The 14,160-nt window shown below is 62.4% G+C and overlaps 1 protein-coding gene across 1 annotated transcript; it reads right to left on the reverse strand.

The window, feature by feature from the left end:
- Window positions 1-8,579: 8,579 nt before the first annotated feature.
- KCNJ14 (potassium inwardly rectifying channel subfamily J member 14) lies at window positions 8,580-10,389 on the reverse strand. The gene is made up of 2 exons (XM_073321298.1): window positions 9,667-10,389; window positions 8,580-9,107 (listed from the first exon to the last, which is right to left on the reverse strand). Exons 1-2 carry the CDS (start codon window positions 10,291-10,293, stop codon window positions 8,580-8,582), a joined length of 1,155 nt encoding a protein of 384 aa, XP_073177399.1. The 5' UTR covers window positions 10,294-10,389.
- Between the last annotated feature and the right edge of the window lie 3,771 nt (window positions 10,390-14,160).

Here is a 14,160-nt window from a genome sequence, read left to right on the forward strand (position 1 = left end):
CCCGCCTCCTTCCCCAGAACCAACCAATGGGGGAGCGGAATGCCAAGAAACCCGACCCCTGCCCGCTGGGGACAACCAATGGGAGGAGGCAACTCCCGTATGAACCCGTCAGCTTGTAAGAATGATAGATAGAACAACCAATGGACTCCAGAGGTTTGGTTAAACTCCGCCCCACTTCCGAGATTGAGATGTAGATTGACCAATGAGACCACGCAACGAGTTCAACAGCCTGCCCTATTAGTAATTGACATTCAGACCGGCCAATCAATGCCTAAGATCCAACAGGCTCACCCCCTTGGTTAGATCGACAGCTCAAGCAGCCAATGGGAGTACGAATAGTCATAATTCACTCACTTTGGCTGTCAATCACTATAAATGACAGACAAGCCAGCCAACAGAAGATCGAATCAGCCATTCCTTGGCCTCCGTCCCTAACAGTGTCCAGATGACAGATTTGAAAGAGAACAATCTGTTACTAAGGGCCTACTGGGGCCTTGGCCGTTGCTAAGGGCCTATCTTTATGAATAATTAATCAGTGTATCGTGAATATTAATGATCCCTTATTAATATTCAGCGTACAGGTGGCATGAGCCCTGCCCCCCCGACCATCCAGGGACCCCGTCACCAGGGCAACCCGGTGTCCCCCTGCGCCCCCCCGGGCCCGGCCCCCCCGGCTACACGGACAGAGACAGACCCCCCCAGTGACACCCCATAACCCCCTCTGCCCCATAGACACCCCCAGGGACACCCCCATAGCCCCCCTCTGCCCCATAGACACCCCCAGTGACACCCCCATAGCCTCTCCCTCTGCCCCATAGACACCCCCAGTGACACCCCCAGTGACACCCCCATAGCCCCCCTCTGCCCCATAGAAACCCCCAGGGACACCACCAGTGACACCCCCTCTGCCCCATAGATACCCCCAGTGACACCCCCTCCCACCTCCTCCCCCTCTGCTCCATACACACCCCCCGTGACACCCCCATAGCCGCCCCTCTGCCCCATAGACACCCCCAGTGACACCCCCATAGCCTCCCCCTCTGCCCCATAGACACCCCCAGTGACACCCCCAGTGACACCCCCTCTGCCCCATAGATACCCCCAGTGACACCCCCTCCCACCTCCTCCCCCTCTGCTCCATACACCCCCCCATGACACCCCCATAGCCGCCCCTCTGCCCCATAGACACCCCCAGTGACACCCCCTCTGCCCTATAGACACCCCCAGTGACACCCCCTCCCACCTCCTCCCCCTCTGCTCCATACACCCCCCGTGACACCCCCATAGCCGCCCCTCTGCCCCATAGACACCCCCAGTGACACCCCCATAGCCCCCCTCCCCCACAAACACCCCCAGTGACACCCCGTAGTCGCCCCCCTGCCCCATAGACACCCCCAGTGACACCCCCATAGCCCCCCCTCCCCCACAAACACCCCCAGTGACACCCCATAGTCGCCCCCCTGCCCCATAGACACCCCCAGTGACACCCCCTCCCACCTCCTCCCCCTCTCCTCCATACACACCCCCCGTGACACCCCCATAGCCGCCCCTCTGCCCCATAGACACCCCCATAGACACCCCCAGTGACACCCCCTCTGCCCCATAGACACCCCCAGTGACACCCCCTCCCACCTCCTCCCCCTCTGCTCCATACACCCCCCCATGACACCCCCATAGCCGCCCCTCTGCCCCATAGACACTCCCAGTGACACCCCCTCTGCCCCATAGACACCCCCAGTGACACCCCCTCCCACCTCCTCCCCCTCTGCTCCATACACCCCCCGTGACACCCCCATAGCCGCCCCTCTGCCCCATAGACACCCCCAGTGACACCCCCTCCCACCTCCTCCCCCTCTGCTCCATACACACCCCCCGTGACACCCCCATAGCCGCCCCTCCGCCCCATAGACACCCCCAGTGACACCCCCATAGCCTCTCCCTCTGCCCCATAGACACCCCCAGTGACACCCCCAGTGACACCCCCTCTGCCCCATAGATACCCCCAGTGACACACCCTCCCACCTCCTCCCCCTCTGCTCCATACACACCCCCCGCGACACCCCCATAGCCGCCCCTCTGCCCCATAGACACCCCCATAGACACCCCCAGTGACACCCCCTCTGCCCCATACACACCCCCCGTGACACCCCCATAGCCGCCCCTCTGCCCCATAGACACCCCCAGTGACACCCCCTCTGCCCCATAGACACCCCCAGTGACACCCCCTCCCACCTCCTCCCCCTCTGCTCCATACACCCCCCCGTGACACCCCCATAGCCGCCCCTCTGCCCCATAGACACCCCCAGTGACACCCCCATAGCCTCCCCCTCTGCCCCATAGACACCCCCAGTGACACCCCCAGTGACACCCCCTCTGCCCCATAGACACCCCCAGTGACACCCCCTCCCACCTCCTCCCCCTCTGCTCCATACACCCCCCCCTGACAACCCCATAGCCGCCCCTCTGCCCCATAGACACCCCCAGTGACACCCCCCCTCTGCCCTATAGACACCCCCAGTGACACCCCCTCCCACCTCCTCCCCCTCTGCTCCATACACCCCCCGTGACACCCCCATAGCCGCCCCTCTGCCCCATAGACACCCCCAGTGACACCCCCATAGCCGCCCCTCCCCCACAAACACCCCCAGTGACACCCCGTAGTCGCCCCCATGCCCCATAGACACCCCCAGTGACACCCCTTCCCACCTCCTCCCCCTCTGCTCCATACACCCCCCGTGACACCCCCATAGCCGCCCCTCTGCCCCATAGACACCCCGAGGGACACCCCCTCCCACCTCCTCCCCCTCTGCTCCATACACACCCCCAGTGACACCCCGTAGTCGCCCCCTCTGCCCCATAGACACCCCCAGTGACACCCCCTCCCACCTCCTCCCCCTCTGCTCCATACACACCCCTCGTGACACCCCCATAGCCGCCCCTCTGCCCCATAGACACCCCCAGTGACACCCCCATAGCCTCTCCCTCTGCCCCATAGACACCCCCAGTGACACCCCCAGTGACACCCCCTCTGCCCCATAGACACCCCCAGGGACACCCCCAGTGACACCCCCTCCCCCACAAACACCCCCAGTGACACCCCCGTAGTCGCCCCCTCTGCCCCATAGACACCCCCAGTGACACCCCCTCCCACCTCCTCCCCCTCTGCTCCATACACCCCCCGTGACACCCCCATAGCCGCCCCTCTGCCCCATAGACACCCCCAGTGACACCCCCTCCCACCTCCTCCCCCTCTGCTCCATACACACCCCCCGTGACACCCCCATAGCTGCCCCTCTGCCCCATAGACACCCCCAGTGACACCCCCTCTGCCCTATAGACACCCCCAGTGACACCCCCTCCCACCTCCTCCCCCTCTGCTCCATACACCCCCCGTGACACCCCCATAGCCGCCCCTCTGCCCCATAGACACCCCCAGTGACACCCCCTCTGCCCCATAGACACCCCCAGTGACACCCCCTCCCACCTCCTCCCCCTCTGCTCCATACACCCCCCCGTGACACCCCCATAGCCGCCCCTCTGCCCCATAGACACCCCCAGTGACACCCCCATAGCCTCCCCCTCTGCCCCATAGACACCCCCAGTGACACCCCCAGTGACACCCCCATAGCCCCCCTCTGCCCCATAGAAACCCCCAGGGACACCACCAGTGACACCCCCTCTGCCCCATAGACACCCCCAGTGACACCCCCAGTGACACCCCCTCTGCCCCATAGATACCCCCAGTGACACACCCTCCCACCTCCTCCCCCTCTGCTCCATACACACCCCCCGTGACACCCCCATAGCCGCCCCTCTGTCCCATAGACACCCCCATAGACACCCCCAGTGACACCCCCTCTGCCCCATAGACACCCCCAGTGACACCCCCTCCCACCTCCTCCCCCTCTGCTCCATACACCCCCCCATGACACCCCCATAGCCGCCCCTCTGCCCCATAGACACCCCCAGTGACACCCCCTCCCACCTCCTCCCCCTCTGCTCCATACACACCCCCCGTGACACCCCCATAGCCGCCCCTCTGCCCCATAGACACCCCCAGTGACACCCCCTCTGCCCCATAGACACCCCCAGTGACACCCCCTCCCACCTCCTCCCCCTCTGCTCCATACACCCCCCCGTGACACCCCCATAGCCGCCCCTCTGCCCCATAGACACCCCCAGTGACACCCCCCCTCTGCCCTATAGACACCCCCAGTGACACCCCCTCCCACCTCCTCCCCCTCTGCTCCATACACCCCCCGTGACACCCCCATAGCCGCCCCTCTGCCCCATAGACACCCCCAGTGACACCCCCATAGCCCCCCCTCCCCCACAAACACCCCCAGTGACACCCCGTAGTCGCCCCCCTGCCCCATAGACACCCCCAGTGACACCCCCTCCCACCTCCTCCCCCTCTGCTCCATACACACCCCCCGTGACACCCCCATAGCCGCCCCTCTGCCCCATAGACACCCCCAGTGACACCCCCTCTGCCCTATAGACACCCCCAGTGACACCCCCTCCCACCTCCATCCCCTCTGCTCCATACACCCCCCGTGACACCCCCATAGCCGCCCCTCTGCCCCATAGACACCCCCAGTGACACCCCCATAGCCCCCCCTTCCCCACAAACACCCCCAGTGACACCCCGTAGTCGCCCCCCTGCCCCATAGACACCCCCAGTGACACCCCCATAGCCCCCCCTCCCCCACAAACACCCCCAGTGACACCCCGTAGTCGCCCCCCTGCCCCATAGACACCCCCAGTGACACCCCCTCCCACCTCCTCCCCCTCTGCTCCATACACACCCCCCGTGACACCCCCATAGCCGCCCCTCTGCCCCATAGACACCCCCATAGACACCCCCAGTGACACCCCCTCTGCCCCATAGACACCCCCAGTGACACCCCCTCCCACCTCCTCCCCCTCTGCTCCATACACCCCCCCATGACACCCCCATAGCCGCCCCTCTGCCCCATAGACACCCCCAGTGACACCCCCTCCCACCTCCTCCCCCTCTGCTCCATACACACCCCCCGTGACACCCCCATAGCCGCCCCTCTGCCCCATAGACACCCCCAGTGACACCCCCTCTGCCCCATAGACACCCCCAGTGACACCCCCTCCCACCTCCTCCCCCTCTGCTCCATACACCCCCCGTGACACCCCCATAGCTGCCCCTCTGCCCCATAGACACCCCCAGTGACACCCCCATAGCCCCCCCTCCCCCACAAACACCCCCAGTGACACCCCGTAGTCGCCCCCCTGCCCCATAGACACCCCCAGTGACACCCCCATAACCCCCCCTCCCCCACAAACACCCCCAGTGACACCCCGTAGTCGCCCCCCTGCCCCATAGACACCCCCAGTGACACCCCCTCCCACCTCCTCCCCCTCTGCTCCATACACACCCCCCGTGACACCCCCATAGCCGCCCCTCTGCCCCATAGACACCCCCAGTGACACCCCCTCTGCCCCATAGACACCCCCATAGACACCCCCATAGCCTCCCCCTCTGCCCCATAGACACCCCCAGTGACACCCCCTCCCACCTCCTCCCCCTCTGCTCCATACACCCCCTGTGACACCCCCATAGCCGCCCCTCTGCCCCATAGACACCCCCAGTGACACCCCCATAGCCTCCCCCTCTGCCCCATAGACACCCCCAGTGACACTCCCATAGCTGCCCCCCCATCCCATAGACACCCCAATGAAACCCCAGTGACATCCCCTCCCCCATAGCCACCCCCTCCTCCATCCTCCACCCCATAGACACCCCCATGGACACCCCCTCCTCTGACCCATAGACACACTCCCAATAACACCCCCTCCCTCCTCTGCCCCATAGCCACTCCCTCTGCCCCATAGACACGCCTCCCTCCTCCACCCTCTCTGTCCCATAGAAACCCCCATAGCCACAGTCTCCCTCCTCCACCCCATAGCCACCCCCTCTTCCCCATAGCCAGCCCCATAACCACCCCCTCCTCCCTTCTCCACCCCGTCTGCCCCATAGACACCCCCATGGACAGTCCCATAGACAGCCCTGCCATGTGCCCGTGAGGCCACCAGGGGGCGATCTGATCTCACTTGCGGGGGTCTCTGCGGGCTCCAAGGGGACCAGCCGGGAACCTAGCTTAGATCCAGGGGCCCCGTCTACCCCCTGGGCTGGGAAAATGGGGGTGAACCCCCCCCAGCTGCAGCTGTCTGTCCCTGGGCTATTCTGAGAAATGGCTATTTTGTGGGGGGAGGCAGAGCTCCCAGGGGTCTGAAATGACTCGGGGCTGGGGGGGGGGGGGCGGGGAGGACCACTGGCAGAGCTTTGGGGTGGGGAAGGGCTGGCCTAGAGGGGGGCTGTGGATCGGGAGTGAGGGGCACCTCCAGGGCTGGGGGGGTGGGACTAGCGGGGGGCTGGGGGTCGGCAGTGATGGGCTCCGGCAGAGCTGGAGAGGTGGCCTAGCGGGGGGCTGTGGGTGGGATTGAGGGGCACCGGCAGAGCTGGGGGGGCCTAGCGGGGGGCTGTGGGTCGGGAGTGAAGGGCACTGGCAGGGGCAGCTGGCAGCATCTGGCTGGCAGCCTGTGCCCCCATCGCCCTGCCAAGCCCTGTGTCCCTGATGACGAGGGAAGGACCAGGCTGGATGCCCAGGGATGGAATTAGCAGCTGGGGCTGGGGGGGGCTGGGGGAACAGCTGGCCGTGTCACCCCCCCACACACACACACTAATCCCCATCTCTGATCTCCTGCCCTCGGGCTCAGGAGGGGGGAGGGCTGGATTTGGACCGGGCCCCTTTCCCCGGGGTCACCCCTTGTTGCGGGGTGGGCCCGATCAGACAGCGCCGCCCCTCCCCCCATCCCATGACCCAAGATTAGGGGCACTCGAGGGGTTATTTTGGGCCTGCCCCTTATCGCCCGGACAAGGTGTGAGAGAGATGCCCGCGGCAGCGCCGGGCAGGGGCTGGAGTGGGTGCTGAGCACCGAGGTCCCCACACCCTGCCCCATGGATAGCCCAGGCTGGGGGAGGGGGATTGGCCCGGGCTGGGGGGACGGCGGGGGGGTGGTGGAAGGAGCCAGGCTGGGCGGTGTTAATAGGGCGCACTCTCCCCGGCTCGGGGGCCGGGATTAGTGATTGAAACTCTGTCAGCTTTAGCTGAGCTCCCAGACCTCCTCCAGCTTCCCTGAAACCCTCCATCAGCCCTCCCTGCATCCCTCCATCATCCCTCCTTCCCTCTCTCCCTCTCTCCATCATCCCTGCGTCCCTCCCTCCATCCCTCTATCAAACCTCTCTCCATCCATCATCCCTCCATCCCTCTGTCATCCCTCCATCATCCCTCCATCCCTCTGTCCATTATCCCTCTATCATTCCTCCCTCCCTCCCTTTATCATCCCTCTATCATCCCTCCATCCCTCCGTCCATCCCTCTATCATCTCTCCATCCCCCCTCCATCCTGTCTGTCATCCCTCCTCCATCCCTCAACTCTCTCCAAACTTTCCATCACCCGCCCCCCCCCCCCGCCGGGAATCTCTATTTCTAGTAAATGGGTTCTGCTGCTGGTTATTTTGGGCATCTGAGTCCTGGCCAGGAACCACCTGAACAGCCCCCGCCCGCCCGCTGCAGGGCTGGGGAGAGTGGGGGTCCCTGGGGTGGGGCTTCCGGGGGGGCAGCGTTGGCTGATGGCGTGGGAGGGACCCTGTGGGGGCAGCGTTGGCTGACAGGGGAATGCAGGGGGGCAGCGTTGGATGACAGGGTTTGGGGAGTCCCTGGGGGGTAGCATTGGCTGATGGGATGGAGGGGTCCCCGGGGGGCAGCATTAGCTGACGGGGTGGGGAGGGTCCGGGGGGGGCAGTGACACCCACCAAACCCCGTTCACCACCCAATAATCAGACGGAGCCAATTTCCCTCTCCAAATCCTCTTTATTTCTGTGTCACCAGTTGTCGCTTTGGGGCCATGTGGGGGGACAGACAGGTGGATGGACAGACAGGCGGAGTCAGGATCTGCCCAGTCAAGCTGGGGCTGCTCCTTCCATCCCAGCCCCAACAACCAGCCCCCAACGTCTGCCCCTCCAGCCCCCCAGGAACGGACCCCCCCCCAACAAACACCACCCGGGAACTGACCCCTCCCACACCCCAAGGAACTGACTCCCCCAAAACCCAGCTCACCAGGAACAACCTCCCGCCCAACAACCAGGCCCCCAGGACCTTCCCAAAACCCAGCCCCGAGAAACTGCCCCCCAACACCCAGCCCCCTAGGAATGGACCCCCCAACAACCAACCCCGGGAACTGCCTCCCCACCCCCCCAAGAACTGAACCCCCCTGACACCCAGCCCCCCAGGAACTGCCTCCCAGCCCCCCACCAAGAACTGACCCCCAATAGCACCCAGGAGCCAACCTCCAACCCCCAAGGGAACTGCCCCCCAGCCCTTCCAACACCCAGAAACTGACTCCCCCAACCTCGCCTCCCCCCCAGGAACTGACCCCCAACCCCAACCTCGCCTCCCCCCCAGGAACTAACCCCCAACCCCTCCCCATCCAGCCCCACGGAGCGGCGCCCAATGAGCCCCCTTCCCCGCAGGGGCCGTCCCATCACATCTCCGTGGCCCTGTGGCCGCCCGTGGCCCCGTCCTCCTCCTCCTCCTCCTCCGGCTGCTGCTCGCGCAGGGCCAGCTCGTTGACGTAGCAGAAGGAGGCGCGGGGGGCGCCGGCGGGGCCGGGGCTCTGCTGCCCCAGCTCCCGGGCGCTGCAGCGGGGGGTGCCGGGCACCGGGTAGGTGCGGTGGAAGTGGTGGAAGTCGACCTGGTAGCGCCCGCGGTGGCAACGGGCCAGGACGGGGGCGAAGCAGTGGCCCCAGAGCAGCTCGCCGGGCAGGTAGGAGGTGCGGCACTGCGTGGTCATGGCTGTGGCCTCCACCATGCCTTCCAGGATGGCCACCAGCTCGAAGTCGGCCCGGGCCAGCTGGGCCGGCCCCAGCCCGTAGAAGGGGCTGGTGTCGTCGATCCGGTGCACCACGGTGAGGGGCGAGACCAGGAAGAGGCGGTCGGTGCCGCTGTCGAAGCCCACGTCCACGTCCCGCTGGTCCAGGGGCAGGAACTCGCCCTCGGGGGTCACGCGGGGCTGCGGGGTGGCGACGGGGCGGGGGGGTTAGTGATGGGACGGAAGCGGGGAGACCCACCCCCCACCCTGTCAGCTCCCCGTCCTCGGCCACTGGAGCCGTATCCCTGCCCGCTTCGGCCCCCTGACCCCACTCCTCTCCCAGAGCCGGGGAGAGAACCCAGGAGTCCTGGCTCCCAGCCCCCTACCACTCCAACCACTAGACCCCACTCCGCTCTCAGAGCCGGGGAGAGAACCCAGGAGTCCTGGCTCCCAGCCCCCTCCCGCTCCAACCACTAGACCCCACTCCCCTCTCAGAGCTGGGGAGAGAACCCTGGTGTCCTGGCTCCCAGCCCCCTCCTGCTCTAACCACTAGACCCCACTCCCCTCCCAGAGCTGGGGAGAGAACCCAGGAGTCCTGGCTCCCAGCCCCCTCCCGCTCCAACCACTAGACCCCACTCCCCTCCCAGAGCTGGGGAGAGAACCCAGGAGTCCCGGCTCCCAGCCCCCCCCCCGGCTCTAACCACTAGGCCCCACTCCCCTCCCCGAGCCCTCGCCCCCCCCCGCGCCCGCCGGCCCCCACCTGCAGCAGCTGGGCGCGGACGTGGGCCTCCACCAGGTGGCTGTGGCGCAGGTTGGCCACGCGCCACATGAGGCAGAGCTCGCCGTCCCGCAGGGCCACCACGGCGCAGCGGCTGAACAGCAGCGTCTGGTTGCGCTTCTTGGGCCTGGCCACCTTGGCCACGATGGCCCCCAGCAGGAAGGCGTCCAGCAGGCAGCCGGCCACGCACTGCAGCCCCACGGCCAGCACGGCCGCCGGGCACGCCTCGGTCACGCTGCGCGAGCCGTAGCCAATGGAGGTCTGGGTTTCCAGCGAGAGCAGGAAGGCGCCCAGCAGGCCGGTGACCTGGGTGAAGCAGGGCGGGCGCGGGGCGGGCGCGGGGCCCAGGTCGCCGTGCAGGGCGGCCACCAGCCAGAAGGCCAGGCCGAAGAGCAGCCAGGAGAGCACGAAGGCCAGGGAGAAGAGCAGGGCCAGCCAGTGCCAGCGGGCGTCCACGCAGGTGGTGAACAGGTCGCCCAGGTACCGCTGGCTCCTCTCCCCCAGGTTGACGAACTCCACATTGCAGTGCCCGTCCTTCCTCACGAAGCGGCTGCGGCGGGGGGGCCCCCCGTCCTCCTCCTCCTCCTCCCGCAGGGGCTCCGGCCCCATGGCCCGGGAGGCCCCCCCCGCCCCGGCTCGGTGCCTCGGCGGGCGCGGGGCGGTTAGCGGGAGACGGCGGCTCGGGGCGGCCCCGGGGTCCTGCCCAGCCTGGAGGGGGCGGGGGAGAGAGAGATGGAGGGGCAGGGTTGAGGAGAGGGGGGTCGTGGGGCTCTGGGGGGGGATGGCAGGTGGCCAGGGCAGGGGTGTGACATGGGGCACGGTGCCCCGCTCTCCCGGATCAGCCCCATCTATCCCGGTATCCTGCCTGCCAGACCCATGGGCCCATCTACCCCGGTATCCCGCCCCATCGCTGCCCCCCTGGATCAGTCCTCTGGGCCCATCTACCGCAGTGTCCTGCCCCCTCCGTGCCCCCTGGATTAGATCCACGGGGTCATCTATCCCGATATCCCACCCCATCCCTGCCCCCCTGGATCAGTCACACAGGCCCATCTGCCCTGGTATCCTGCCCCCCTGAATCTGGTCCATGGGCCCATCTACCCCAGTATCCCGCCCCTTCCCTTGTCTAAGAGGGAATCAACAGACAGAGCCAGGGAGAGAGGTGTGGGGTGGGCTTAAACAGGAGTTTGCGGGTGCACAGAATAGTCCCTGGGGGGTTCTGAGAGCTGTGGAGGGAAAGAGGCCCCAGAAAAGGGAGGGGTTTTGAGAGACACCCCCCGCCTCAGGACCCCATGCTCAGGTCTGGCTTCCTAGGGTGTGTCTTCCCACAAAAGGCAAATTTATCCCCACCATCGCCATCACCAAGCAGGGACATGGTTCAGTATAACGTCCCCATTCTCCACAAGGGGAAACTGAGGCAGGGATTTGCCTAACACCATACAGCAAGGGAGCCAGAAGTGTCCTGGCTCCCAGCCACACCCCCCCTCCACTGTCCTAACCCCACTCCCCTCCCCAAGCTAGAGGTCAGGCCCAGGATATGACTCTGCAATGAGAATTTGGCAGGGGAGAGGGGCGGACACGTGTCTAGAGACCCCCCGCCCCCCTAGCAGGGACCTGGAATTGCCCTGAGCCATTCCCCCGATCCCACAGCCGCCACCACCCCGTCCCGTCCCCCACACTAGCTTTCGCACAGCAGAGGGGAGGGGGAGGGTTGTAAGTGGCATTTCACAACAAAGTCAGTATCTAATCTCTGGCAAGGGATCCAGCCCCTGCCAGCCCCCTCCCCCAGTCAGTCAGTCCCCTGCCCTGGGGTCAGTGCCCCCTAGAGGAGAAAGGCCCCATGCCCCATTCCCTGCCCCCTGAGCCAGCCAGTCCCTGCCCTGGGGCCGGTACCCCCTATTGGGGAACATAAGAACGGCTATACTGGGTCAGACCAAAGGTCCATCTAGCCCAGTATCCTTTCTGATGACAGTGGCCAATGCCAGGTGCCCCAGAGTGAATGAACAGAACAGGGAATCATCAAGTGATCCATCCCCTGTCACCCATTCCCAGCTTCTGGCAAACAGAGGCTAGGGACACCATCCCTGCCCAGCCTGGCTAATAGCCATTGATGGACCCATCCTCCATGAACTTATCTAGCTCTTTATTGAACCCTGTTACAGTCTTGACCTTCACAACATCCTGTGGCAAGGAGTTCCACAGGTTGACTGTGTGTTGTGTTAAGAAATACTTTCTTTTGTTTGTTTTAAACCTGCTGCCTATTCATTTCATTGGGTGACCCCTAGTTCTCGTGTTACGAGAAGGAGTAAATAACACTTCCTCATTTACTTTCTCTACATCCGTCGTGATTTTATAGACCTCAATCATATCCCCCCTTAGTCGTCTCATTTCCAAGCTGAAAAGTCCCAGTCTTATTAATCTCTCCTCATTTGAAAGCCATTCCAGACCCCTTATCATTTTTGTTGCCCTTCTCTGAACCTTTTCCAATTCCAAAATATCTTTTTTGAGATGGGGCGACCACATCTGTACGCAGTATTCAAGGTGTGGGCGTACCATGGATTTACATAGAGACGATATGAGATTTTCTGTCTTATCATCTAGCCCTTTCTTGATGATTCCCAACACTCTGTTCACTTCTTTGACAGCTGCTGCACATTGAGTGGATGATTTCAGAGAACTCTCCACAATGACTCCATCATCTGGACCCATGGAAAAGAAGCCCTTGAGGAATTCCACCATGATTTCAACAATTTCCATCCCACCATCGACCTCAGCCTGGACCAGTCCACACAAGAGATCCACTTCCTGGACACTTCTGTGCTAATAAGCAATGGTCACATAAACACCACCCTGTACCGAAAACCTACTGACCGCTATGCCTACCTACATGCCTCCAGCTTCCATCCAGGACATACCACATGATCCATTGTCTACAGCCAAGCTCTACGATACAACTGCATTTGCTCCAACCTCTCAGACAGAGACAAACACCTACAAGATCTCTATCAAGCGTTCTTAAAACTACAATACCCACCTGCTGAAGTGAAAAAAACAGATTGACAGAGCCAGAAGAGTTCCCAGAAGTCACCTACTACAGGACAGGCCCAACAAAAAAAATAACAGAACGCCACTAGCCGTCACCTTCAGCCCCCAACTAAAACCTCTCCAGTGCATCATCAAAGATTTACAACCTATCCTGAAGGATGACCCATCACTCTCACAGATCTTGGGGGACAGGCCAGTCCTCGCTTACAGACAGCCCCCCAACCTGAAGCAAATACTCACCAGCAACCAGGCACCACACAACAAAAACACTAACCCAGGAACCTAGCCTTGCAACAAAGCCCGATGCCAGCTCTGTCCACATATTTATTCACGTAACACCATCATAGGACCTAAGCACATCAGCCACGCCATCAGGGGCTCATTCACCTGCACATCTACCAATGTGATATAGGCCATCATGTGCCAGCAATGCCCCTCTGCCATGTACATTGGCCAAACTGGACAGTCTCTATGCAAAGGAATAAATGGACACACATCTGACATCAGGAATCATAACATTCAAAAACCAGTCGGAGAACACTTCAACCTCCCTGGCCACTCAGTAACAGACTTAAAGGTGGCAATTTTGCAACAGAAAAGCTTCAAAAACAGACTCCAAAGAGAAACTGCTGAGCTTGAATTAATATGGAAACGAGAGCCCATTAACTTGGGTTTGAATAGAGACTGGGAGTGGCTGGGTCATTACACATATTGACTCTATTTCCCCATGTTAAGTGTCCTCACACCTTCTTGTCAACTGTCTAAATGGGCCATCTTGATTATCACTACAAACGTTTTTTTCTCCTGCTGATAATAGCTTCTCTTAATTAATTAGCCTCTTACTCCACCTTTTCATGTTCTCTGTGTGTATATATCTATCTTCTGACTATATGTTCCATTCTATGCATCTGATGAAGTGGGTTCTAGCCCACGAAAGTTTATGCCCAAATAAATGTTAGTCTGTAAGATGCCAGAAGTACTCCTCGTTCTTTTTGCTGATACAGATGCAGCCGCTGAAGTGGGCTGTAGCTCATGAAAGCTCATGCTCAAATAAATTTGTTCGTCTGTAAGGTGCCAAAAGTCCTCCTTTTCTTTTTGTGGATACAGACTAACACGGCTGCTACTCTGAAACCTTTCTTGAGGGGTAACAGGTAATTTAGACCCCATCATTTTTATATGCATAGTTGGAATTAAGCTTTCCAACGAGCATTACTTTGCATTGATCAACATGGAATTTCATCTGCCGGTTTGTTGCCCAGTCACCCAGTTTCGGGAGATCCCTTTGTAGCTCTTCGCCGTCCGCCTGCGACTTAACTCTCTTCAGTAGTTTTGTATCATCTGCAAATTTTGCCACCTCACTGTTTACCCCTTTTTCCATGGGGTCCCCCCTGTCCCATTCCCCACCCCTCTGAGGCAGCCGGTCCCCTCCTTGGC

Source organism: Lepidochelys kempii, chromosome 23 (genome assembly GCF_965140265.1).
Source record: "Lepidochelys kempii isolate rLepKem1 chromosome 23, rLepKem1.hap2, whole genome shotgun sequence".
Taxonomy (NCBI): Eukaryota; Metazoa; Chordata; order Testudines; family Cheloniidae; genus Lepidochelys; species Lepidochelys kempii.